This window comes from Oryza glaberrima, chromosome 3 (genome assembly GCF_000147395.1).
Source record: "Oryza glaberrima chromosome 3, OglaRS2, whole genome shotgun sequence".
NCBI lineage: Eukaryota > Viridiplantae > Streptophyta > Magnoliopsida > Poales > Poaceae > Oryza > Oryza glaberrima.
Window position 1 is genome coordinate 9,061,207 of NC_068328.1, and position 26,880 is coordinate 9,088,086.

General features: G+C 47.8%; 5 protein-coding genes and 1 non-coding gene across 7 annotated transcripts; 5 read left to right on the plus strand and 1 right to left on the minus strand.

Annotated features, from left to right (window-relative positions):
* The first annotated feature begins 1,622 nt into the window (after window positions 1-1,622).
* Window positions 1,623-8,305, plus strand: LOC127765447 (uncharacterized). Its single transcript, XM_052290355.1, has 5 exons — window positions 1,623-2,002; window positions 4,043-4,095; window positions 4,723-6,750; window positions 7,014-7,272; window positions 7,353-8,305. Exons 1-5 carry the CDS (start codon window positions 1,828-1,830, stop codon window positions 8,009-8,011), a joined length of 3,174 nt encoding a protein of 1,057 aa, XP_052146315.1. The 5' UTR covers window positions 1,623-1,827; the 3' UTR covers window positions 8,012-8,305.
* Window positions 8,306-8,456: 151 nt separating this feature from the next.
* Window positions 8,457-10,299, plus strand: LOC127765448 (dirigent protein 10-like). Its single transcript, XM_052290356.1, has 2 exons — window positions 8,457-8,602; window positions 8,925-10,299. The coding sequence occupies exon 2, from the start codon at window positions 9,219-9,221 to the stop codon at window positions 10,284-10,286; it is 1,068 nt and encodes a 355-aa protein (XP_052146316.1). The 5' UTR covers window positions 8,457-8,602; window positions 8,925-9,218; the 3' UTR covers window positions 10,287-10,299.
* Window positions 10,300-10,526: 227 nt separating this feature from the next.
* LOC127765449 (UDP-glucuronic acid decarboxylase 1-like) lies at window positions 10,527-13,430 on the minus strand. Its single transcript, XM_052290357.1, has 7 exons — window positions 12,747-13,430; window positions 12,361-12,508; window positions 12,153-12,232; window positions 11,487-11,570; window positions 11,317-11,391; window positions 11,104-11,196; window positions 10,527-10,986 (listed from the first exon to the last, which is right to left on the minus strand). Exons 1-7 carry the CDS (start codon window positions 13,329-13,331, stop codon window positions 10,792-10,794), a joined length of 1,260 nt encoding a protein of 419 aa, XP_052146317.1. The 5' UTR covers window positions 13,332-13,430; the 3' UTR covers window positions 10,527-10,791.
* A 158-nt stretch (window positions 13,431-13,588) lies between these two features.
* TRNAR-UCG (transfer RNA arginine (anticodon UCG)) lies at window positions 13,589-13,662 on the plus strand. The gene has a single exon. It is a non-coding gene; the product is annotated as a tRNA-Arg (tRNA).
* Window positions 13,663-15,002: 1,340 nt separating this feature from the next.
* Window positions 15,003-18,151, plus strand: LOC127767713 (ankyrin repeat-containing protein ITN1). The gene is made up of 4 exons (XM_052293144.1): window positions 15,003-15,271; window positions 15,388-16,170; window positions 16,506-16,915; window positions 16,998-18,151. Exons 1-4 carry the CDS (start codon window positions 15,250-15,252, stop codon window positions 17,829-17,831), a joined length of 2,049 nt encoding a protein of 682 aa, XP_052149104.1. The 5' UTR covers window positions 15,003-15,249; the 3' UTR covers window positions 17,832-18,151.
* A 1,904-nt stretch (window positions 18,152-20,055) lies between these two features.
* LOC127768969 (ankyrin repeat-containing protein At5g02620) lies at window positions 20,056-23,512 on the plus strand. Of its 2 annotated transcripts, none has more exons than XM_052294642.1 (3): window positions 20,056-20,252; window positions 20,960-21,405; window positions 21,524-23,512. In XM_052294642.1, exons 2-3 carry the CDS (start codon window positions 21,003-21,005, stop codon window positions 22,816-22,818), a joined length of 1,698 nt encoding a protein of 565 aa, XP_052150602.1. In that variant the 5' UTR covers window positions 20,056-20,252; window positions 20,960-21,002; the 3' UTR covers window positions 22,819-23,512. The 2 variants fall into 2 exon arrangements, with proteins under 2 accessions (XP_052150602.1, XP_052150603.1); XM_052294643.1 differs by lacking the exon at window positions 20,056-20,252 and adding an exon at window positions 20,323-20,615.
* Window positions 23,513-26,880: the final 3,368 nt, after the last annotated feature.

The following is a 26,880-nucleotide window of genomic DNA, read 5'->3' on the forward strand; positions in this document are numbered from 1 at the left end:
CTCTCTCTCCCTCTTATCTCCTCTCTTCCCGTGCGAGTGCGCGGCGACGACCGTGTAGAGGCTGCCGACGGCGGCAGCGGCTCATGACGGCGACCCATGGAGCAGAGGCAGAGGCCGCGCGGCCCCCCAATCCACCCCGCTGGCCAAATCTGCGCGGGGCCGGAAGCCGCGTGGAGGCGGCAGAGGTCGCGCCCCCACCCCAAATCCTGCGGGGGCGGAGGCGGCGGCCGTCGCGCGGGGCCAGAGGCCTCTAGACGACGGCGACCTCGGTGACGACGGCATCGACGACTGGCAACAGAGATCTCGGCAGCAGCGATGGATGGCGATGGCAACCTTGACGACGACGGGGACCTCGGCAACAGCGGCGTCGGCGAGGTCGGAGGCAGTGGACGGTGCAGTCTCCCCGCCCCGCCGCTGTTCTTCTTCCTTTGTCCTCTCTATCTTGATTGCAACGGGGAAATTTGGGTCGCGGGGAGCTCACGACGGCGCGGCTGCTCCTCGTCGTTGCGTTTGCGTCGGAGGGGGAGGCGACGGGGGGCTCGCGGCGGCGCGGCTGCTCCTCGTCGTTGCGCCGGAGGGGGAGGCGACGGTGTTCTCGCGATGGGCCAGTGGCCAGCGTATGAGGGCCACCGTTGGCCAGTGGGTTGTGGCTGGTTAGATTTAACTAGCCGGTGGGACTATCTGGCCAGCCGGATAACTTGGCCAGTGAGATAGAGAGACTATTGGAGGGCTTTTTTTTTCCTATACTGGCTAATATTTGGCTTGAAGAGTTACTTAGCCATTCTTTTTGAGATACTCTTAGAAAAAAAAAAGCTTGGCGGCAAATGAAAAGCGGGATTTTACATTTCTATTTCTTATTTCACATCTCAGTTAATAATTAATGTGCTTTAGGTTACGTATCATGTTACTTTTGTGTGATCTGTGTGGATGGGTCTTTTTTTCCCAGCAACTCCAAAGAATGCAAGGGATTAATATGTCATGATGATGTTCAATTAAAGAAGTTCAAGTTCTATGCCACGTTATGTTTGCTTATTACTATTTTTTTTCGGGCGGGAAATTAAAAGCGAGTATAATGATACAGTGTTAGAAATATTATTATCCATAGTGACATTAGTGATGAACCTTTAGGAAACTACGAGTAGAATACAATATAGCAGTGCTCGAGAGCTTCACAAGTTTCATCGCACTTGAACAACCGTGATCATTGCAAACAAAGTCCCCTAATGATCGACTTCTAAAACTTAATATTAGTAATATCCTCACAAAGACTTAAAAAGAAACTGCCACTACAATTCTCTGAGAAATTATATGCAAATAAAAATAAGACTAAAGGCTCCATTGATTGGACGGGAGATATGAAAATTTAATTTAGATAGATTTATATGTAGGCTGTGTCTAGTTTCTTTCAAAGTTAAAAGTTTGGGTTAAAATTGGTACGATGTGACTGAAAAGTTGTGTGTGTATGACAGGTTGATGTGATGGAAAAATTTGGAAGTTTGAATATAAAGTTTGGATATAAAATTTAGATCTTAACACAGCTCTGTAGAGATAGATATATACTACAAAATGGTAGAGAGAGAGATATATACAATGGTAGAGAGAGATAGTACAAGATGGGAGGGAGAGAGAGAGAGTAGAAACCGAAAAATACAAAGTCATCGGCTTGGGTGCAGAGCAAGCAGCACGGCTGCACTGTACAGGCAAAGGAACGGGCAAACAAACCAAAGCCCTTTTCCCCATCCTCCTCCCCGCGACGCGACGGCTCACGCGCACACGCGAGAGAGAGAGAAAAAAATCGATCTGCTCGTCTAGCTCTCGCGGCGGTGGATGAGCGGCGGCGGCCTCGTCGCTGCTGCGTCGTCCAGCCGGGGGCTCCAGACGACGCCGGGCATGACGGGCATTGGGCGCGGCAGATCGAGGCACAGGGGGGAGGCCGGCGAAGGGTGGATGGAGCGGAATGCGGCGGCGGGCTCCACTTCCCCCGCCGCCGTCGATCACCGAGGTTCAGTTATCTTCTCTCCTCCCCCAATCTCCTAGCCGTCTTTCTCCTCTTCTTTATTTTGAAATTTTGCATCTTTTTTTTTTCTCCGCGGAATTTTCGGGTGAGCTTTTTTTAGGAGTCCATGGTTAAAGATCTGCTACTGAAGGTTTTTTCGGGGTTTACCTTACGATTCTGAATCTGAATGAAAGGTTCTTTTTTTTTTGTCATGATCTACACCTCAGAGAAATATCATATAAGTGGGTGTTACAGAAAAGGACGCTTTTTTTTTCTCTCTCCCTTGGCTGATCACGTTATCAAATCGGGAACTTGGGGTAACTAGCTTGACATTTGATCTTCTGAGTTCGAAGAAAACATTGCGGAGTAAAACAATGTAGAATTTTCTTTTTACCCTTCTGTTTTAAAATAAGGAGGGGGCATAACTTTCACATGGACTTTAGGTCCTAGTCAAGCCTTTATTGGAGAGAGAGAGGATTCTTGCTTTCAAAATTCAAATGATTCTAGCGGACTTGTTTTGATTTGTTTGCTTTTCCTTTATGTTGTTTCATTTCAGCTACAATAGCCTAGATTCTAGGAGTACTACTGTACCAAACATGAAAGATTTCCATTCAGTTTTTGCATCCTGGATTGAACTGCTAGAGCATTGGCCGCATTTTATTATTGGGGGTCCTCTAGAGTGTGCAATTCTAAGGAAATGAGATATTGTCGACTTGCCTATCCCACGAGATCACGCAAAGAAACCTCATTTGCCCGTAAATTGCTGGTTATGTAAGTAAAAGCATTAAATAATGTTCTTTTGCGTCCCCATTTCAGTTGGATGCCGTGAAGGTTCATGGCCAAGTGGGCTTCTTATTCTAATCACCAAGCGAATCTTCGCTTAAACATAGATTTTTCACTTAGTCTGTAAAAGAGCCGTTCACTACGTTAACTAGTGAAACATGTTTTTTTGCCAACTCGATGAATTGACATTTGATCTACAAAATGTTACATCCTGGTAGAATTTTCAGCCTGACGCTGCCACTGCCAAATCATGAAACCAAAGCACTGCTATGTGCTCGTCTAAGTCGTCTTCTATGTGTGCTAGCAAGTTTGTAAGAATATCCCCTGTACAAGTGGCGTTATGTGATGAAAGGTTATTTAGTTACTTACTTATTGTGGTAAACAATTTATTATTGTTACGTAACTCGTGGTATCTTGGTTTTGCCTCTGAACTCTCTGCAGTTCAAACGTAAAACTTTTTTCCTCATAAAATGAGCAGGTAATTCGGAACTCCTAGGGTATGTTTGTAAACTGAATCCCATTCAATATTACTTTTATTGGGCCTCCCTGCACCCCACAGATTTTGTGCACAAGTTGGCTGTTTCAATCAATTTATTTTTTATTTTTCATTTCACATTGATTCGCTTGAAGGAATTGGATCAAGAGAGCTCGAAAACCTCAATCCTACTCAACCTTTTCCTTTTAACTTCTCCTTTTTAGACTTGATGTTTGTATATTAATAGTATATCAAGTATATTTTCATGCTGGCAAAAGTAAATTTATTTTCTTGTGGTGACTGGTCTATGTGCTATCAAAGCATGCCTGATCAAGGCCAAAAGACAGTAATACATGTCTTCCTACTCACCTTCCCTGTCTTTTGTGGTTAGCAGAAATTGAACATGACCCTAAACTCTTCTTCGTTCTATCTCTTAGGTTGAGTTCGTTAGGACTGGTTGGGAACAAGTATCCTGTGCATGGAAAACGGAGCGGTCCATTAGCGCGTGATTAATTAAGTATTAGCTATTTTTCCTTCAAAAATGGATCAATATGATCCTTTAAGTAACTTTCATATAGAAACTTTTTGCAAAAAATGTACCGTTTAGCAGTTTGAAAAGCGTGCGCGCGGAACACGAGAGAGAGGAGTTGGGAAAACTGGCTGCCGAACACAGCCTAATAGTTCAACACCAAGTGCCTTCTGCTTGCCATTTTACCGTGCTGTTTGTTTTGCTATTGCTGTGGTATATCTACAGGAAACATTCACTGTTACCTTTTTCTTTGATTCAGGTACTGTTTTGAGGAAACAAACAAGTAATCCTGGGATGCTTTCTGATTCTATGGTGAGTGATTTGCATTTAGTAGAAGAGGTATATCATATATTGCACATACTTTTTTAGTTTCGGTTATAAATAAGGAGCTCAAAAACATGTTCTTTTCTCTAGCTTAATGATGATTACCTTTGGCATAAAACTAGAAGGTCAAAACTGGGATGCACATGTTCTTCTTATCTCAACACTTTCCATATCTCTTGTAGTACAAATGAACAGCTAATAGTCAAATCTGAAAATTGGCAGCACATTATTTTCTTCTGTCACTATACCTTTGTATCTCTTGTACAAGTGAATGTCGCTGAAAATGGGCAGTACATAACTTTGTTCTGTTACTATACATTGCATATCTTGTAATACAAGTGAATGTTGCTAATACTCAGATCTGAAAATGGGCAGTACATAATTTTCTTTCGTTACTATACCTTGCATATCTTGTAATACAAGTGAATGTTGCTAATAGTCAAATCTGAAAGTGGGTACTACATAATTGTCTTCTGTTACTATTCTAGTACAAGTGAACGTTGCTAATACTCAAATCTGAAAATGGGTAGTACATAATTGTCCTCTGTTACTATACCTCGTTCCTATATTTTAATTAATGGATTGCTATGCCTTTTTTTTTTCTGCTCTTCTCAGCTTGCTGAGGGAAACTGGCGAAGTAAATCTAAGAAGGCTAGTGGTACACCAATGAAAACACTTATTGATGAAGAATTCTCGAAAGATGTCAATGCTAGGCACACTTCACCAGGTGTTGTAGGAAGACTAATGGGTCTTGATTCACTGCCTTCATTTGGAGCCAATAACCAACACAGATATGCCCAAAGTCATGCAGAAAAGTCTTCACCTTGTTGCGCTCACGAGAGGCGTAGTTTTTCCGAATATATTCCACATCGGAGAAGCACAGATGAGATGCCAGAAGTCAAAGATGTTTTTGAAGTTATGGAGGCAACAAGAATGAAAATACACCGGAGCCCAAGATCTAAAAATGGAAATGTAACTTCAACATTTGGCAAGACTGGTAGTCCTGATCTAGATCAGATGAGGCAAAAACTTATGGATGCAAAGCGCCTTTCTACTGATGAATCCCTTCAGATATCAGAAGAGCTCAGTGAAACACTTGACGTATTGGCATCCAATAAAGATCTTCTTTTGCAATTTCTTCAAAAACTTGATCCTATAGTCAAAAGAGACCTACATGATCATGATTCTCCGTCCTCTACTGCAAATTGCATCACAATATTGAAACCATCTAGAAGAAATCAATTTACTGACACAGACAATATCTATTCACAAGATAAAGGTGCTGAAAGCTACTTCTACAAGCAAAAGGAAGTTGAACACTCTCAGAGTAGGCCATATACTAAGTTGCCCAATCAATCCCCAAAAGAAGACTCTGGTTCACTAAGGCAGAAACTGTCAAGGTCAAGTCACCAGGAAATCAGTGACAAGCGAGTTTGCTCCACACGGATTGTTGTCCTGAAACCAAGTCTTGATAAAGCTCAGGACATTGAAGGAGCCTTCGCCTTAAGGAATGAACTCTCTCGTTTTGATTTTAGGAGGCACAAACCATGTCATGGTGATGCTATGTGGAGCCCATGTACTGAAGAATACATAGGCCCCCTTAGAGATTCTGAAACATTCGATGATGTAGCGAAGGGATCTAAAGAAATTGCTAGAGGGGTTATGAAACAAATGAGAGCCGCTAGGGGTGTTGGAACCAGGAAACACATTTTCAAACCAGAGACTAGCACATTTGTTTCAGATGAAAGGTCGCAACCTCTGTCATCTCGTTCTAATGTCAAGTCCTCTGAGGTATTTCATAGATCCTCTGAGCTACATGATGGATATGCTTCTTCTAGCTTCATGTCCTCACCATCATATTCAACAGAAACAAAAGTTAGCAGGGAAGCAAAGAAACACCTCTCTAACAGATGGAAGGCCACCCACCGATATCAGCATCAAGCAGACAAGAATAATGGATTCAGCATGCTTGGAGACATGCTTGCTCTTTCTGACCAGGAAGCTTCAAAAGTTGCTACCCAGAAAATATCAAACAGGAAATATCCAAAGGGTGAATCACAGAAAGATAGAATGACAAGCACATGTAACTCTCCTCTTGGCATCAGCAGCAATGATGGTTGGCGAGATGTGGCTACAGGTAGTTTACCAAGGTCCAAATCTCTTCCAACACCCTTCAATCGGGGAGTTCAGAAGTCAAACAACAGAAAACGAACTGGCAGACATAATGAGTTCTCTATGCTGAAAGATGTTCTCAAAGTAGGACCCTATGATTCTGAACATGCATGCAACAGCAGGAATAGAAAATCTCTGTTTCAAGATGCAACATTTCATAAGGATGGAGCTGATCGTGTCTCCTCAGATAACGAGGAAAGAGCGATAATTGAACGCGAAATACATGTAAATTCAGAGGAACCAATAAATGGTATCGCCTTGGCCAATTCATCTAAAGGGACACTTCTACATCCTTCAAATCCTGACAATGAGTTAGATACAGTGTATTACCTGGATACCAGTCCTGTGGTTCCTGGACAGAAGAAAGAACTATGTTCTCCTGATAGGCAGAACCAGCAGATACATCAACAGTCACCAATAGAATCAGACGACCATCTTCTTGTACCTAGACTCAACATTTCTATGACTCAGGTAAATTTAGGTGAATTTATTTCTTGCATTATGTTGACCATTTCCTATGGAAAAATTCATCCATAGGTGTGAAAAGCTAGATGTATTTTTTCTATATGAGTTTTTATGTGTATCATCCATTTTTCCTCAGAACACATTTTTCATGTGCACGTCTAGTGCTAAAGCCTTTGTTGTGAATATTCTGTGTGAATGATATCATGTTGATTTGTTTTCTGTTGCCTTTCTTGACATCTTCTGATTGCTGACTTCATCCATGTACTCAGGCTGAGGGGATCGAACAGCATCAGTGTGATGACAATCCAGTGTGCAATTTTGAGGAAAAATCAGTATCTGCCATGAGGATTGACGACCATCAAAGTGATGGCAATCAAGTCCCATGGATGATTCCCCAAACAGGATCAGAATCTCCAGTGAGCTCCGACAAAGATGATCAACAAAGTCCAGTTTCTGTTCTTGAATCTTCCTTGGACGCTGAAGACAATTATTCTGGTGATTTTGAGAAAATTAGTGCTGATCTTCAAGGCAAGTAACCCAGTTCTTGTTTCCCTAATCATCTTGCTACTAATTCATGTTCTTAAGTTTGATTTACTGGGATATTGCAGGACTGAGAATGCAACTGCGACTTCTCAAGATGGAAGCTACAGACAGCGCAGATGACACTGAGCTAATATCAAGTGATGATGAGCTTACGACAGAAAGTCAGCCACTTCCAGATAAGGAAATATCCCCTACTTTTAGGGATGAAGAAGAAAGGGATTTCTCTTACGTGCTGGATATGCTGATTGTTTTGGGCATTAATACTGCTAACCGGGATCAGCTACTAGACATGTGCTACTTATCAGAGTGCCCAGCTGGCTCTGATGTGTTTGATGTACTTGAAAACAAGTACAATAGCCTCATTCTGTGGCCGTCACTGGAGAGGAAGCTCCTGTTTGATCTCACAAATGATGTCATTGCAGATATAATCACTTCTGTGATGCAGCATAGCTCAAAGGGGTTGTCGTGGAGCTGCTCGTCCAGATTGGACCAGGAGGGATTCGTTGAGGTGGTGTGGCAAAGGGTGGTCGAGCTTCGGCAAGAAATGGAGTATGCTCATGAGGGCCTATTCATGGACTTGGGGTGGGTTGGTTCTGAAGATGGCATCGATCTTGTTGCTAGTGAGGTCGGGAAAATGGTACATGAGGATCTCCTTCAAGAAACCATATCTGAGTTTCTGGGGGTGACAAAATCTGCTATGATCTGTGGCTGGAATGAACCATGAATTGATCGCTACAGCCATTGAAGCATACTGGTAGAATCAGTGGTTGATGCCTTGATGCTTACTGGAAGCTGCCATGAATTGGTTAAAGAAATCTCAAGAACAGAAGGTGAGATTGTTGCAGCCTTTCGGTGTGCTGCGTTCCGGTTGGACCTGGTTGTAACTATGGATTTTAATAACTGTGACCTCTGGAGTTGTCCCTCCAAACTAGAAAAAAGAGAGTACATTTTCTGTGGCATGATGCCGGAGTATAAATTTTGGCATGAACCAATCGTATATGTGTTAAGTTTACCTGCATGCCAATATTGCTTATGTTATTCTTGTTTGCAAATGTGGCCATGCTGCTGCTTACCATAATCAGTGGAGGAAGCATACATGCGAGGAAGCTGGGATTTCTTGCTGTAATGTTGTGAGCTTGGTGAATTTTGTTATGGCAAGTTGGGAACAACCTTTTTCAGTCCAATTCTATTAGTTGCAGGTGATTTTTGGAAAACAGATTAGAAACTCGGCCTCTACACATCCAGTTATCCAATTGGTTGCAGGTGATGGGTGAACATGTTCTAATTTGGCGCGAGCTGCTGAAAATTCATCCAGGTTTGCTATTAATTCATGCGTCCGATGGTTATTGAATGTTGAACAATGTAACTACTCCCTCCACTCTAAAATAAATTTATTTTTCACCCATTTTACACGTAGTAATACAAAACCGAAAAAAAATACAATATTCTTACTTTATCAAATCGTAATATAACTCTTTCCTATTTTATCCATTCCTAATGCAATTACTTTCTTACTTTCATAAACTCCAATAGAATGATTAGTTGAATATAAACTTATCTTTTAACAAATGGAAAGAGTCAAAAATGAATTTATTATGAAACGGATGAGTGCCTATAATGTTCCAAAAATCCTGCAGCGTAAGGCCCAGGCGCCCAGCAAAGGCAACAACTCCTCTACTCTAGTCAGACAGGAGTACACATGGCCGGTGCCCGTGCCTCGCATGTCCTGGGGTTTATGTGGCGCCGTGTCGCCGTCTGCATACCAACTGCTCCTCGCTTTCGTTTCTCCGAGAGGTTTAGGTTAATCTCTTGGGCACCGTGTCCCTCCTGCAACCAACACAACACCACAGAAAAAGCGCGCCACTAGCAATTCCAACTCCACCCATGGCGCACCTACTGCTCCCGTATAAATCTTGCGGCCTCGTTGCGACATGCAATGCACAACGGCGGCGGCGGCGGCGGCAGCAGCAAGTGATCTTGGCACTGTTCGTTCTTGTGATTCTTGTCCTGTCTCTTCCGGCAGCGGCGAGCGCGCGGCGAGCATGGTCGACAAGGCAGCTGTGTGGCTGGTGGTGATCGCGCTCGCCGCGGCGGCGAACGGCGCGTTCGCCGGCCGCGTCCTCGAGGAGCAGCCTGCGGCTGCGCCGGCGCCGGCGGAGGCTCCTGTGGCGCCGGTCGACCCGCTGCCCGCGCCGACCGACCCGCCCGCTGACACGGTGGTAGCCCCCGCGGCCGTGCCAGCCGGTGGCGCTGCCGCGACGGGCAATGCGGGGGTGGGCGCGGCTGGTGGTGGTGCCGGCGCGGGCGACCACCACCAGCTGACGTTCTTCATGCACGACATCCTGGGCGGGTCGCAGCCGTCGGCGCGCATCGTGACGGGCGTGGTGGCGAGCGCGGCGGCGAACGGGCAGCTCCCGTTCGCGCGGCCGAACGACAACATCTTCCCGATCCAGGGCGCGATGCCGCTGCCGCAGGGCGCCAGCAACCTCGTCAACGGCAACAACGTCCCCTACGTCGCCGGCCTCGGCGGCACGTCCTCCGCCGCCATCGTCCAGGGCAACGGCAACGGCAACGGCAGCAACAAGAACATCCCCTTCGTCAACGCCGGCGACCTGCCGTCCGGCGCCACGCTCCAGAACCTCCTCTTCGGCACCACCACCGTCATCGACGACGAGCTCACCGAGGGCCACGAGCTCGGCGCCGCCGTCGTCGGCAGGGCGCAGGGGTTCTACGTCGCCAGCTCGCAGGACGGCACCAGCAAGACGCTCGTGCTCACGGCCATGTTCGACGGCGGCGGCGTCGAGGCGCACGGCGACACGCTCAGCTTCTTCGGCGTCCACCGGATGGCGGCGCCGGAGTCCCACGTCGCTGTCATCGGCGGCACGGGCAAGTACGAGAACGCCAAGGGGTTCGCCGTCATCCAGACGCTGCACCCCGGCGACGAGCACACCACCGACGGCGTCGAGACTCTCCTCCAGTTCAGCATTCACCTCATCTGAGTTGCTTCCAGCTTAGTAGTCCATTCCAAACAGTTTGGCCTTGCAGCTTATGCTGCTTCTCAGCTTCATGAAAATGCTTGTAATTTCAAGTACTACGTGACATTGTATTCTACCATGTACTAGTAGTTGCTTTGATCACATGATTATACTAGTATTATGTGAGGTAACAGAAGTATCTGTCTGATGCTATCTAATAGCGAAAATTCGCAGGACAGAATTGGATGGGTTAACAAAGTATAATTCCATGAAAAGTCTCTATGTTTATGTAAAATTCTAGTAGTACTGTTGTCTGAAAGGCTAAGCTTTCGATGACAAAATTCTGTGACAAAACATATGTATCAAAGAAGTCAAAACCAAACAAGAGATTTCCTGTCACAAAAAGGATTGCCTCGAAGAAGAAACTTTGGGCAATTTCTCTGTTGTACTTCTGCAGCTAAGCTTGTCAAGGTACTGGAAATGATCCGGGGAGTATAGTACAGGTGTGAGTTCATTCGTTTCTTCTTGTTTATCTTTTCTCATCCATGATGCGCTTCTGGAAGTCTGAAACCATACGTGGCAGGCCTTGCTTCAGTGAGATTTTTGGCTCCCAATGGAGAAGAGATTTGGCCTTCGAGATGTCTGGTTTTCTCATGTGTGGATCATCTGCAGTATTGGGTTTGAACTCAACACGAGCACTTGGGTCAATTGTCTCTTTCACTACCTACAGAAGTAGCAGGCACATGATTGCTTGTAGAAAGTAGAAAGCCCAGGCAAGAACCCAAAGCATTGTTCATACAAGGATTGCAGGATAGTTGGATTTGAAGTATGAGGGCCGAACCTGAGCAAGCTCTAACATGGTAAATTCTCCAGGATTTCCCAAGTTGAAAGGTCCTATATGCTCACTTTCCATCAGGGTTATCAATCCATCAACCTATAAATTCATAAATGAGCAAAGATTCCAGATTCAAATGCATGAAGCAAGCATCAAAGTAATGCTAGTTTTAAAAGGACACTTCGATATATAACAAGAGAACAGCAGAGTCAAAAATACCAAATCTGAAACATATTGAAAACTTCTAGTCTGCTTTCCATCACCATAAACTGTCATTGGCTGTTTCCGCAATGTCTGGAAATGAGGCATCTTTAATAGTAAGTAATGCTAAACTTCAAATATACTTATTTCTCTTTTCCAAAGGATTAGAATCATAAATTAACACAAACCTGAGCGACGAAGTTGCTAACAACTCGCCCATCATCTAAACACATACGAGGGCCATATGTGTTGAATATTCGCGCAATTCTCACCTGAGGAGAAACATTTGTTAGTCAAGTTTTCTCTTTAATAAATGGAAACCATTCAGTAGGCAATGATGTTACTCAACACATAAACAAAACATGTGGTAAACATGGAGAGATTGCCTAACTCTTGACACTACAACCACCGGGCCTCCCTATCAAAGGTTCAACAGTATGAACTGCAATATGTTCCATTAATAGACCAACTTTACATTAATGCTCAGTTGTAGACCAATTTTTACGCAAAACATCAACATTAAAAAAAAAGTAAATCCCATGGATCATATTTTCCTGCGAAATGTTCATGGTATGGTCACCCAAAACCAAGTACATTTGACCCTAAAATTCAGATTGGAAGTTTTGTGAAGTTCACTCACATAACTTACTGAATCATAACGTTTACTTCGAGCCCTATACAATTAATGTATATTCCACTTTGAGAAACTTAATGTTTGTTGAGGGACCCTGTACAATTAATTTTTAGCAAAGGTTTGTCCATCCCATTGCAAACAAGATACTAATGTATTAAGATTTTGGGGACCCCCTCTCTAAAACTCTAATTAGATGCCTATTCAGAAAATGAAACTTTACCTCAACACCGGCACCACGATGGTAATCCATGGTCAGAGTCTCAGCTGTTCTCTTGCCCTCGTCGTAACAACTCCTAACGCCTACGCATTACCACATAATGTCACACATATAAATAATGCAGTGGAGTGACCATTTTCAATGGGCCAGGCTCTAAAGAAGATATATGATTGCATATCACAAAGTTTGCTCCTTGAGACACAATTATCACCTATGGGATTTACATGGCCCCAGTAGCTCTCCTTCTGTGGATGTTCAAGAGGATCACCGTACACCTCACTGGTACTGGTCAATAAGAACCGGGCTCCCACCCTCTTTGCCAATCCCAGCATGTTCAAGGTCCCCATCACATTTGTCTTGTACTATAACAGTTAGGGAACCAAAATTTATAAGGAAAAATAGGACTGGAACAAAATTTCAGGTTCTTCCAGGCAAATGGCAACCGCAGGCACAAGATTCCAAAATTTCCCTGGCATTGTTGCCCTACCATTCATGAACTCATATCCATTTCACTCCAGCAATTCAATAATGCAAGCAGACAAAGGCCTTTGTTTTTTGTACGAAAATGTGGAGCAGAGTTTGCAGTGGAAAGGATATGATGGTCTTGATGGGGTTGAATTTGTAGTGGACGGGGGATGCCGGGCAGGCGAGGTGGTAGATCTGGTCGACCTCGAGGAGGATGGGCTCGACGACGTCGTGGCGGATGAGCTCGAACCGCGGGTCGGCGAGGTGGCGCGCGACGTTCTCCTTGCGCCCCGTGAAGAAGTTGTCGACGACGATGACGCTGTCCCCGCGGGCAAGCAGCTCGTCGACGAGGTGGCTGCCGACGAAGCCCGCTCCCCCCGTGACGACGACGCGGAGGGGTGGCTTGCGGACGCCGACGGGGAGGCGGCGCGAGGCGGCGGCGGCGGAGACGACGACGGACGACGCGCCACCGCCGCCGCCGCCGCCACGACGGATTCTGGCGGCGACGGTGTCGCGGGGTGAGGAGGAGGAGGAGGAGAGAGGGGTGAAGGAGGGGTAGATGAGGAAGCAGGAGGAGGCGAGGAGGAAGCCGAGGAGGACGAAGAGGAGGCGGTGCTCGCGGAGGAGGTAGGAGGCGAGGGAGCGGGGGAGGGGGAGGCGGTGGTGGTGCGGGCGGTGCTGCTTGCTGAGGGTAGGCTGGCGGTTGAGCTGCTTCATTGTCGGTGGCGGCGGCGGCGGGGCGCGGTCGCCGGAGTCGGAGGCGGAGGAGGAGCGGTGGCGAGGGGGGAGTGAGACTGTGAGGGAGTCCGAAAGGGTGGCACGTGGGGGCGTCGGATGCGATGCTTCCTGCTGCGGTGGCCTGTTCCCGCGGATGCCGCACGTGCGTGGAACCTTTCCTTTGGAATCTCTCTTCGTTCTGTGATTTTCATAGATTATATTTTTAACTATAAACTATGTGGAACAAAAGCAACAAGGACCGCATAGCGCAGTGGATTAGCGCGTCTGACTTCGGATCAGAAGGTCGTGGGTTCGACTCCCACTGTGGTCGTTAATTTGTTCACTCTTTTTATTTTCACCGTATATGTCTTATTTCTGCCGCGCGTTATTTATTGCGTTTATGCTTCAGTATTGCTCTCGAGGATCGTCACAAACACGTTGGCGGGCCAATGAATGCCATGCTGCATTATTTTACCGTTCTCCTGAGCAATCAGGCATCAGCTATTCCTTTTTTATTTTCCCCTAAAGACAGCCTCTGCGAAGAATAATCATACGATCAATCTCCCGCAACATGCGCGTGATCCGTGTTGGATTCTAGAGCATCGCCGCACGTCTGCACGGTGGTGGGAGGAGAGAGTGGATGATGGATCAGTGTACTGATTGACCGACCGACCGACCTCGCGCTCACCAACCGGACCGACGACGGCGAGTCAAGATAAAGCTGACCACGTGGGGGCATCCATCCATCCGGCCGTCGTCCGTCACGGCGGCGGCGACAACCCAACATGCGGAGCAGTTTAGGCCGTTGCTGATGCGTGTGACCCCCCCAACCCCTCCGGTGCACTGAACTTGACGCTACTTATGGCATTATTTAGTGCTGCGTAGTACAGTACGATGTGTCTATACGTGTGCTGAAGTTGAGCCGCAACAACGAGGAATTACTAGTTACTATAGCTGTGATTGGTGTTTAATTGGTTACCGTTTTCGCTTGTGCAAATGTAAGGCCTGCCGCAACTGAGATGTCACGGTCATTTTTACTTCTTTACCGGCTGGGATAAGAGAGAATAAAAGACGCTACGCAAAAACAAGAGGACGTGTTCAGAAATTGGACCCCCAAAAAAAAAAAGTAGTAGTGAAACTGCAAGGCGAGAGGCAGGCAGCGGAGCGCGTACATGTATGCGCGTTGGTCCCATCGCACTCGCACCCAGCCAGCGCCATGCAAAATGCGTGTGTTGTGTAGCGAACGCGCGCGGGGGCGGGGACCCCCAACCGATTCTCTCTTCCACCAATGACGATTCCGTCCACCCAGCGATCGCCATTAGCGCACACAAAAAAGCACGCGATTAATAATACTACTACTCCAGAAGCCACGAACCAACACCACGGTATAAAAGTAAAACCCGCATGTGCCTTGTAGTTCTACGATTAGAATAATACAACCAGATTACAATGTAAAATACTCGAGGTTTCTGTTTGTTAATTACTTACCGTGACAGTGAGCTTACGGGAGTGACAGGCACTACTTGCGCGAAAACAGAAAGGTGGAGTAAAAATAATTCGAGTAATTCAGAGAGAAGGGAAGGCGACAAAGAGGCGGCCATATGCAAAACGCAACCGGGCAGGCAGGCAGGTGGCGACCGCGCGCACCAAACGAAACGATCCCGAGCTCTCTCTGCCTCCTGATATACGAAACCTACGGGGGCGAAGAAGCTGAAGCCGAGGCAAACGCCCGCTCGCTCCCGTTCGTTTCGTTTCGTTTCCATCAGACGCGCGGCCGCAGCCGAGCGCGAGCGCGGAGGCCGCGATCCGGCTCGCCTCCCCACCACCTCCCGTTCCGCTCCCTCCCCCCCAACCCCCGCATGCTGCCTCCTCCCCGTCGCCTCCTCGCCGCCGCCGCCGTGTAGCTCCGTCCCCGACCATGTCTGCCGATTCCGACAAAGGTATCGCGGCTTCTGTTGTTGTTGTTGTTGTTTGATGGTTTCTCTCTCTCGGTGTGTGATGGTTGGGTTTGATCGATCGGAATCGGGGGTGGTGCTGATTTGGGGGGTGTGTGCAGGGGAGGGGGATTTGGAGATTGGGTTGGCGTCGCCGGAGGCGGAGGGAGGGGGTCCTGGAGGGCCGGCGCTGGACCTGTCGCCACCCAGGGCGGTGAGGCGGCCGGGGCTAGTGATGTCCCACTCCGGGAAGCGGCTGGACCAGTCGCCGGCGGCGTCGCCGTCGCCGTCGCGGCCGGTGCTGGTGATGTCCCACTCGAGCAACCGGCTGGACCAGTCGCCGGCGCGGCCGGTGCTGGTGATGTCCCGCTCCAGCAATCGGCTGGACCAGTCCCCGGCGTCGTCGCCGGCGTCCTCCAGGGGCCCCGTGCTGGTGATGTCCGGCTCCGGTAACCGCCTGGACAGCTCGGGCCCGTCCCCGTCGCCGTCGCCGACCGCCGCGGCGGCTGCTGCGCCGGTGCTGGTGCTCTCGAACTCCGGCAAGCGGATGGACCAGGCGGGGCGGAAGAAGTACGTCAAGCAGGTGACCGGCCGGCACAACGACACGGAGCTCCACCTCGCCGCGCAGCGCGGGGACCTTGAAGCTGTGCGCCAGATCATCGCTGAAATCAACGCGCAGATGACCGGCACCGGGGAGGAGTTCGACAGCGAGGTCGCGGAGATCCGCGCCGCCGTCGTGAACGAGCCCAACGAGGTGGAGGAGACCGCGCTGCTCATCGCCGCTGAGAAGGGGTTTCTCGACATCGTCGTCGAGCTGCTCAAGCACTCCGACAAGGAGAGCCTCACGAGGAAGAACAAGTCCGGATTCGATGTTCTACACGTTGCCGCAAAAGAAGGCCACCGAGGTGAGCACTGTACACTCTTCACACTCTTGTCAAAATTTCCGTAAGCACAAAATCGCTAAGGTTTGCATGATGAAATGGTCTTTTTGACAGTTTTGAGTCTTATACCTAGCTAAACCTATCACTAAGTCAATTACTAAAGCTTGAATCCCAAATTGTTATTTCACCTTATCTTTGCCTTAAATCAATTGTCACAAATCATAGGTTACTTTCATGATGCTAACATACCGATTGTTCACACAAGCTATTGGGCAAGCGTTCCTCTATTATTGCTTTGTTGCATATCCATTTTATACTTACGTCTTGCACAAAGATGGACCACTGACATTTGTTTATAGATATTGTGAAGGTACTCCTGGATCATGATCCATCCCTTGGGAAAACGTTTGGCCAATCAAATGTGACACCTCTGATAACTGCTGCGATTAGAGGCCACATTGAGGTAGTGAACCTTCTACTAGAGAGAGTTTCTGGGTTGGTTGAGCTATCAAAGGGGAATGGAAAGAACGCCTTGCATTTTGCTGGCCGTCAGGGGCATGTTGAAATTGTTAAGGCTTTGCTGGACGCAGATCCTCAGCTTGCTCGGAGGACTGATAAGAAAGGCCAGACTGCTTTGCACATGGCTGTGAAAGGAACTAGTGCTGCGGTTGTTAGGGCACTAGTGAATGCTGATCCAGCTATTGTCATGCTGCCTGACAGAAATGGCAACTTAGCTTTGCATGTTGCTACCAGGAAAAAAAGATCAGAGGTATTGTTCCACCATGTTGAATCTAATGTACATACATAAGCAATTCTTCTGCTGCTCACAAGCTTGTTGTTTCTTCTTGCAGATTGTAAATGAGCTTCTCCTTCTTCCAGACATGAATGTGAATGCACTTACTAGGGATCGCAAGACTGCGTTTGACATAGCGGAGGGTCTTCCACTTTCGGAGGAATCTGCAGAGATAAAGGATTGTTTGTCTCGTGCTGGTGCAGTCAGAGCAAATGATCTAAACCAGCCTCGAGACGAGCTCAGAAAAACAGTGACCGAGATCAAGAAGGATGTGCACACACAACTTGAGCAAGCAAGAAAAACCAACAAAAATGTTTCTGGCATAGCAAAGGAGCTGAGGAAACTCCACAGGGAAGGCATCAACAACGCAACCAATTCTGTCACTGTTGTGGCTGTGCTCTTTGCTACGGTTGCATTTGCTGCAATCTTCACTGTGCCAGGCGGTAACGATAACAACGGCGTGGCAATAGCTGTGCATGCCGTATCCTTCAAGATCTTCTTCATCTTCAATGCCATTGCCTTGTTCACATCATTAGCAGTAGTGGTGGTTCAGATTACACTTGTTAGGGGAGAGACTAAAGCAGAGAGGCGGGTAGTAGAGATTATCAATAAGTTGATGTGGCTGGCTTCTGTGTGCACTACAGTGGCGTTCATATCATCCGCTTATATTGTAGTTGGGAAGCACTTCCAGTGGGCGGCGCTTCTGGTGACCCTAATCGGCGGAGTGATAATGGCTGGTGTGCTTGGTACAATGACCTACTATGTGGTGAGATCCAAGCGCACACGTTCGATCAGGAAGAAGGTGAAATCTACAAGGAGGAGTGGCTCAAACTCATGGCAGCAAAACTCAGAGTTTTCAGACTCCGAGATAGACCGGATATACGCCATATAAAGCTCATTCTGGTTAGTTGATCTCTCAGCTTTTTGGCAGCCATAACACCCGAATGTAAAAATGAAATAGGATGTTATAAACAGAATGACCCTTGAGATTATTATTAGGGGTTAACTGTATACGTTCCAATAAGTTGGTGTAATCTGCCATTTCCTGTTCTTGAATCAGCAGGAGCTAGCCGACAGTGCTGTTGTATACTAGTACTACAGATAGACTGGTTATCAGAATATGCAGCCTCTGCTGTGCTCCATGTGCATTGCCTTCAGCTTCATATCTTCTTTTTTGACACTACAACAATGATGATAGCAGAATGATATGTATGCTCCTCTGTTCTATCGTTGGCTATCCTAATCATGTTCTGTATCCAGTGTCTCTAGAAGCATTTCTGTTTTTCCTCTTGAACACAATAATCTTATTCTGATTAAGATCAAACTAATCTATAAAATTCCTTTTGTTCCAATGGAATCATAGCCTTGAAGGAGACATCCATGGTGGAGAGGGCTTTCTCCTCTTTGTCCATGGCACGTGAGAAGATGAGAATATTTCCATGTCGACATGCCGGATTTTCTACCAGAGAGGACAAGCCTGGATCAGCAGCAGTAATCTTTCAGAACAGCCATCTCGACAGGGACGGGGCAAATTGCCGAATTAATTTCAAAAAAAGCAAGTATGATGGAGACGGAGCAATCAGGCTACTGAGCCCGGCCGCAACTTGATCGCCGTCAGTAGTCTCTCTTGCTTGTGGGCTTCAATCATCAGAGCGTCTGAAACCGCATGCGTGTGGGCGTCGAACAGTAAAGGTCAAGTGAAACGGTGTGTGGGGTGTGGCACACTCACTCACTCCTCCATTGCAGATAAGGCATTGACGCTTTGGCCCCAGTAGACTGATTGGTTGACCTGACGCTTGGAGTCGTCGTTCCTCACGCATGATTTATTGCCGAACAGTTGAATTAAACCACTACAATTGTTGCCACAGATCGTCAGAAACTGTTGTACCACGGCCTAATTAATTTTGTGCAAGTACTACAACTCATCTGAAAGGAACAGACTGCAGGGACCAAAGCAAATTAATGCAGAAGCTCTTGAAGACAATCAGATGGAGGAGGCGGATTTTTGTCGTCCTCTCGTTCTTTTTCATGTCGTTTAAAAGTCATAAAAAATTGAAAAAAAATCGAGGGACATAGACTTTCCCCCAGATGGAAAGATATGTGAAGGAGAAGGCTTTATGGTAGCTGTTCTTTAGCAATCTTTAGATGGTGTGATGATGTGGAAGGCTGCAAGCCGAAGAAGGCCTGGTGTGCCGCACTATCAAGTAGCAACACAAAGATCCCACTTTGAGGCTTTACGCATATGCAAATCCTGCAAAAGCTCTCCAGATCGGCTTCTATGGTAAAGCCTTTGCCATGTACTACTGGAGCGTATAGCTAATGCAGACGCGGTGCTTTTCACAAGAAAGTTCCTTGAATATACTATCATATCATCACTTGCTAATAAAGTTCAGAGAAAGGTTTCACTTGCAATGCTCCCCTCTCAAAGGCTATGCAAACAATGCATGATGTGATGTTGCTCTTCTCTCGAGCATCAAATCAGTTTTCTGTTGTATTGTACTAATCTCGACGTGTCTAGAACGCTTTGACCGTCGATAACTTCATGGTAGTAGACGTTTTTGCCCAATGGTGGTCGGTTGATAACAGTGGACCGTCAGATTACTCTCTGGTCTCAATCCTGTCCGTTGATGCGTCGCTATCTCCCTCCCAACGTGTCTCGCGCACTTTACCGCCAAACGCAAAACCACGTCCTGATCGAGAGTGACCCGTTGCCGCGTCAACGGTCAACGCCCACCTCTCTCTCTCTCTCTCTCTCTCTCTCTCTCTCTCTCTCTCTCTCTCTCTCTCGCACTAAGCTACTCTTTGCTCGCGCTAAAACAAGCGCCAAGGTCATCACCAAACCAAGAACTCAACGAAAATGACATACAGAACGAGAGAGAGACAGAGAGAACAATGAAAATTATTTAGAGAAGAAAACAATAACGATTATTTAGAGTAACACTTAAGAGCAAGAGAACAAAAAAGAGCATCACCTAACCATGCATCACCAACTGCAAGAACCGCATAGCTAGTACGTACTACAATCTAAAATGGCGTCAGTTATGGATCCACGTCACCGCTTGCGATCAGCCCAGTGATCGATTGTCTTAATATAGGCAGAAGAAAACGAGCGAGAGAGAAAAAAAAACGCTTAAAAGAAATCCTAAATTTGATTCCATTTCCGTTGCCTGTTCATTTCGTCGATCCAATTGGGGGAGGATTATTATAACCGGTGGGAGTTCTTGTCTTCTCCGACGTAATCATCCCCTCCGGCGTGTAGATCAGGGTCCCACGGATCACATGGAGGCGGCAACGAGGTGCAGAGCTCATGCCGGTATGTCTGTTCCTGCCTCCTCCAAAATTTTCTTCTGTTCATCCATTTTGTTTTGGATTCCCTTTTCATCCATGGATGCATGTGTTCCATGGCATTTGCTGCAATGCAATGCAATGGCTCCCCCTCTTTTGATCTCCCTAACTATATACTACCTCGTTGTTGATGGCCTCTTCTTTACGTGAAAAGCATTGGTGAAATGAGGTGGAAATGGGGGGCGGCTTTTCGTCGTGATCGTCGCGTTGCGAAAGGGGAATTAATGCAAAGATGAATCAAAGGCTGAGGCGTTCTTGCATTATTGCGTATAGACCGTAGCAATAATCTTTTGGAGATGCCTAGTTCCCAAGTCTTTGATCGCGTGATCTGGTGCGTTGTGGTGTGCAAATGGAGGAGCTTTTTTTTGTGGAGGGAGATGGAGTGGGGAGGGCACTTGCATGGCACTAGCACTAGCCGGCCGGCCGGCCTTCTTTTGCATTTCGTTCATACTTCTTTATTTTATCTTTTCCAATGAACTTTTCCGTCATTTTTTTATTTTGTTGCTGGTGATGTTGTTCTTTTCATTGTTCCCTTTCCATAGATTTTATTTCCATAATGGTTTAGGATTGGGTAATTTGGTTGGTGAGTTCACCCAAGTGGTCAAAAAAAAAAAAAGGAAAGAAAGAGAGAAGAGTGTTGCTAATGGAGTGTTCTTGTTCATCTCGTCGTTGCAGCTAGCCATTGTTGCTGCATCATCGTGACACGCCTCCAGTTCTGATGGACGCAAAGAACCAACAATCCGGCGACGGGCAGCAGCGACCGGCGCAGCAGGCTGCGGGGATGGACCCGGCGAAGGCGGCGGCGCAGGCGGCGACGCGGCGGAAGAAGATGACGAAGCAGCTGACGGGGAAGCGGGACGACACGGCGCTGCATGGGGCGGCGCGCGCCGGGCAGCTCGTCGCCGTGCAGCAGACGCTGTCCGGCGCGCCGCCGGACGAGCTGCGGGCGCTCCTGTCGAAGCAGAATCAGGCCGGCGAGACGCCGCTGTTCGTCGCCGCCGAGTACGGGTACGTGGCCCTGGTGGCCGAGATGATCAAGTACCACGACGTCGCCACCGCCTGCATCAAGGCCCGGAGCGGCTACGACGCCCTCCACATTGCCGCCAAGCAAGGGGATGTAGGTATTGGATAATGCTCGACTCGATCGTGGCGCCATTGTTGCCGCCAAAATTCTTGCCACTCATCTCGACATGGATCTTTGGAGATGTTGATGTTTGTTTGTTGGAGTGGTCTTTGTAGAGGTGGTGAACGAGCTGCTGAAAGCGCTGCCGGAGCTGTCGATGACGGTGGACGCGTCGAACACGACGGCGCTGAACACGGCGGCGACGCAGGGGCACATGGAGGTGGTGCGGCTGCTGCTGGAGGCGGACGCGAGCCTGGCGGTGATCGCCCGGAGCAACGGCAAGACGGCGCTGCACTCGGCGGCGAGGAACGGGCACGTGGAGGTGGTGCGCGCGCTGATGGAGGCGGAGCCCAGCATCGCGGCGCGGGTGGACAAGAAGGGGCAGACGGCGCTGCACATGGCCGCCAAGGGCACCCGCCTCGACATCGTCGACGCGCTCCTCGCCGGCGAGCCGACGCTGCTCAACCTGGCGGACAGCAAGGGCAACACCGCGCTGCACATCGCCGCCCGCAAGGCGCGCACCCCGATCGTCAAGCGGCTGCTCGAGCTCCCCGACACCGACCTGAAGGCGATCAACCGGTCCCGCGAGACGGCGTTCGACACGGCGGAGAAGATGGGCAACACCGAGTCGGTGGCCGTGCTGGCGGAGCACGGCGTCCCGTCGGCGCGCGCCATGAGCCCGACGGGCGGCGGCGGCGGCAACCCCGGGCGCGAGCTGAAGCAGCAGGTGAGTGACATCAAGCACGAAGTGCACTCCCAGCTGGAGCAGACGCGGCAGACGCGCGTGCGGATGCAGGGCATCGCGAAGCAGATCAACAAGCTCCACGACGAGGGCCTCAACAACGCCATCAACTCAACGACGGTGGTGGCGGTGCTGATCGCGACGGTGGCGTTCGCGGCGATATTCACGGTGCCAGGCGAGTATGTGGACGACGCGGGCAGCCTGACCCCGGGTCAGGCGCTGGGCGAGGCCAACATCTCCCACCAGACGGCGTTCCTCATCTTCTTCGTGTTCGACTCGGTGGCGCTCTTCATCTCGCTGGCGGTGGTGGTGGTGCAGACGTCGGTGGTGGTGATCGAGCGGAAGGCGAAGAAGCAGATGATGGCGGTGATCAACAAGCTGATGTGGGTGGCGTGCGTGCTGGTGAGCGTGGCGTTCCTGGCGCTGTCGTTCGTGGTGGTGGGAAAAGCCGAGCGGTGGCTGGCCGTCGGGGTGACCATCATGGGGGCAACCATCCTGGTGACCACCATCGGCACCATGCTCTACTGGGTGATCGCGCACCGGATCGAGGCCAAGCGCATGCGGAGCATCAAGCGATCCTCGCTCAGCCGCTCGCGATCCTTCTCGGCGTCCGGCATGTCCGAGGCCGAGTGGGTCGAGGAGGAGTTCAAGCGGATGTACGCCATCTGATCATCAAGATGGATCGTCCAATCCGCATCATCTCATCTCACACGTCGCGCGAAAACAAACGGATCCATATGTCCGTGTGGCGTATCTGAGCAAAGGAGACTCATCACGTACGTACGTAGGTTTTGCTTGCTGCGTACAGGCGTAGACAAGGAACGATACGTGCCACGCTGAGCGGATTTTTTTTTTTTTTTGCTATTATTCCTATTCTGTAGCAAACTCACAGGATAAACAGGAATAGATCAGCAGACACGGATAGCAATCGTGCAGGCTAAGCTAGCAGTGAGACTGAGAGGACTATTACTAGAGCTGTGTGTGCACATGGTGTCCGACAACAGTTATCCGTGTCGTTCTAATCCGGATTTTAAATTTTAAACATATTTTATTGATTTTGAACTAACTTTAATTTCTTTCGGCGAGACACACATGCCCTACTGGAACCCAGTACACCCCAAAATTCGGGCCAAAATTGTGAACCTTGGTGCTGGTAACCAAAGTAAAGGTCCAGCCCAACCAGTCTAACGGGCCTTGTCACCATTTCCGTTATTCGGCGGCCCAGTTGCTTCGTGCAGGTCAGTCTGTAAGGCCACTTTGAATCCTTTCAATAAATAGTGGGTAACGGTTAGGCTGATTTAATGTGTCCCGTACCAACGGGACACCATGCAGCAGATTTTCTGCTCAAACATACGTCCAATCACATACTTCCTCCGTTTTACAATGTAAGACTTTCTAATATTGTCCATATTCATTTAGATGTTAATGAATCTAAACACATACAAGATGTATCATACATACAACGATATATCATAACAACGATATATGTGTTTAGATCCATTAACATCTATATGTTTGTGGGCAATGCTAGAAAGTCTTACATTGTTAAACGGAGGGAGTACGTATCAATCGCAGTACCATATATCATAACCCCAACTAATAAAACCATCGTAATTTGTCTTCTACTGTTTTGAGGGCAGTTTATATTGACGTGACTCGCGTGAGTCGTTGACATAATCCAACCGGCTGAGTCAGCATGTATAGCCCGTATATCAGTGAATATGTATCAACATAGCAATAAAATTTAACACCACCACCCACATAGTTTGTGTAGTCCACAATCGGAGCACGCCGACCGCTAGGAGCAGCGTGGCTATGGTCACCGTTGTCATGGAGCCTGACGTTGAGACACTTGCGGTGGCTGAGGGCGTGGCACGGGCCGCGGGAGAGGATAGAGGGACCAATGCACGACCTCTCTTCCTCCTCGCTAACGCGCCCAGGTGACGGGGCCGACTCACCCCTGATACTGGACATGGAGCGGAAGGGGGAAGAAGGAAGGGTGGTTGTGGCAAGGACAGTGGGGGTGGACCGATCCAATGCCATCCCCTCATCGAGTCGTGTGCGTCATCGGTGAGGCAACCCCATCCAACCCATAAGCAAAGATTCTGAATAATTCATGGTTGTTGACTTGTTTCATATCAATTCGAAGTTATTTTTTTATTTTTCTATATGTATAAGTTGAATTTGAACTTGCATATACTGATCTACCTTACTTTTTTTAAAAAATAAATTATTATCCCAAAATTTGTCATATGTAAATATATTATAATTATAGTGCAATTACATTGTAACTTATATGTATTTTTTAAAAATCCTGCAATAACACACTATTTACATAAAGTAGAGATCGGGGGACCAAATACCCTCACCTCGTGTGTGCGCTGTGCTTTTTTCTTCCCATTTTACACAAATCTTGAGGTAAATATAGCGGTTCAAAAATTATATAAAAGTTACATACAAGTAACATTGGAAATACATACAAGTTACAATTAGTTACATTATAATTATATTGTATTTACATTCGATAAATATATAGCAGAGAAAAAAAATTACTTTTTGGATAATATGTAAAAACAAAGAGTCGTCCTTCTAAGGTCGAATAGACTTTTCCCATACATGTCTCTCTATTCATCAAATTTCGAATTCCAATGGGTGGATAAGTTCCATAGTAGCAGTGTCAATTTACTCAACCCTATTGCTTGCAATTAGCCCTTTGCCAATAGTTTTTTGTCAATTGGCAGTACTACTGTACTAGGAAACCAGAGGTTTACCGCTCGTACATAGTAACCTCTTCTTTTTACGTGGCAAACTAAATTTACCTGCTCCGCAACAATTCGAACCAAAATCCTTCAGCATACGAACAAAATTCTTCAGCAACCTGGAGGAGTTGACCTTACTGTACACAAGAGAATGCAGCGCTACGTCCGGTCTCCTGCCCCCACCGGGGACGTCCGGTCTCCTCTCGTCTTCAGCGACGGCGAGCGATCTGGCCAGCCAAGCCAACGTCCTGCTCGCGCATCGGTATACGCGAAAAAGAGACCAAGATCGAGAAAAAGTACGGCTCAAATTTTACGCCGTGCCGTTGCCATCGCCTTTGTTTGTAATGGCTTTTGGCTGCGTCCGGTACAGGCTGTGTTGGCGAGCGCGATGAACAGCGAAAGATGTGTGCGATGCGCGGGCGCGCGCGCACACACACACATGCACGCATGCAACGCAATGCATGCACGGCTTGCACACCCCAAAGCTGTTGTTATCTTCATCCGAAAACCAAAAGTCGCCATGATAGCGCTAGCTATACTGCTACTGTTCCCACAGGTGTAACCGCACCAATGCATCCCACATCTCATCTCGGGCACATGCACGGTGAGCTAGCTAGGCCTAAGTAAAGGCCTTTTCGCTGTATTTTCCTTTCATTCTCTCTCTCTCTCTCTCGTCGTGTGCGTGCCTTTGAGCTCCACTCGAGTAGAGCGCGTAGCCATCGCCTGGAGAAAACTGAAAACCGGTGAGTGAGCAGGGAGAGAAAGGGAGGAGGAGCCCGCCAAGTTGCACATGTAGTAAAAGACGCTTTCCTCGGCGTCTAAAGCGAGAAATTTCTGGCTTGGCTTTGGCACGCATCGCGATTCCTCGTGGTCACTACTACTACCACTACTAGCTCGATATAAGGTTTGTTTCGGTTGCAGAAACTGTGCAGTTCTTCGGCGAGATCAGCAAATTCAGCTCCCATCAATCAAGGCAAAGGGGGGGGGGGGGGGGGGGGGGGGGTCTTCCACTCTTCATGGGGAGGGGGTCAAAGAATTATGGCTAAGCAGAACGGTACTGCGTTGCGACTGGTCGTAGTTGTACTCCACGACGTTAATTGCCGGCGATAATGTAAGACCAAAACTGGCGGCCATGTCATGTGCGCGAGATGTGCCTCTGCCCCCCACCAAACATCTCCGAGGTAGGAGCACCAGCTAGTAATAGTAGTAGTATGACCGATCGAGCGAGTGCGGGTGGTTGGTTGGCTGGTTGCGCAATCTATCGATCGATCTACCGCTTAACAACGGCCGCATCGCGCGCGTTTTCTCGCGGGTCGCGGCGATTGCTGCGTATTTTTCTTCGTTGGTCTGGTGGTGGGTGGCGTGGCTAGTGGTGGGCTCGCGGAGGGGATAGCGACTACTTCCATCGTCATAAGGCAGTTCCCACGTAAAAACTTTTCAGCCTATCACATTAGATGTTTAGACACATATATAGAGTATTAAATATAGATAAAAAATTTAATTATACAGATTGCGCATAAATTGCGAGATGAATCTTTTAAGCCTAATTACGCCATGATTTGACAATGTGGTGCTACAGTAAACATTTGCTAATGACAGATTAATTAGATTTAATAAATTCGTCACGCAGTTTACAGATGGAATATGTAATTTGTTTTGTTATTAGACTACATTTAATACTTTAAATGTGTGTCTGTATATCTGATGTGACACGCCAAAAGTTTTCACTCCTAGAACTAAAACAGGGCCTAAAGGAAGAGCATCATCGGTTACCTATATATTCCCTAATAAGTCAAAACGATTTAGTAGAAAATTAAAATTAATTTATAAATAAAACTTTTATATATTTGTTCGTAATAATTTTAAAACCAACGTTAAAGATCAAGTTATGTTGAGATCAAGTTAAAGAAAATTCAAATTTTGACTTTGCTTTAGCTTATTAGGCCAACTGATGAGGCTCAAATTTAACATG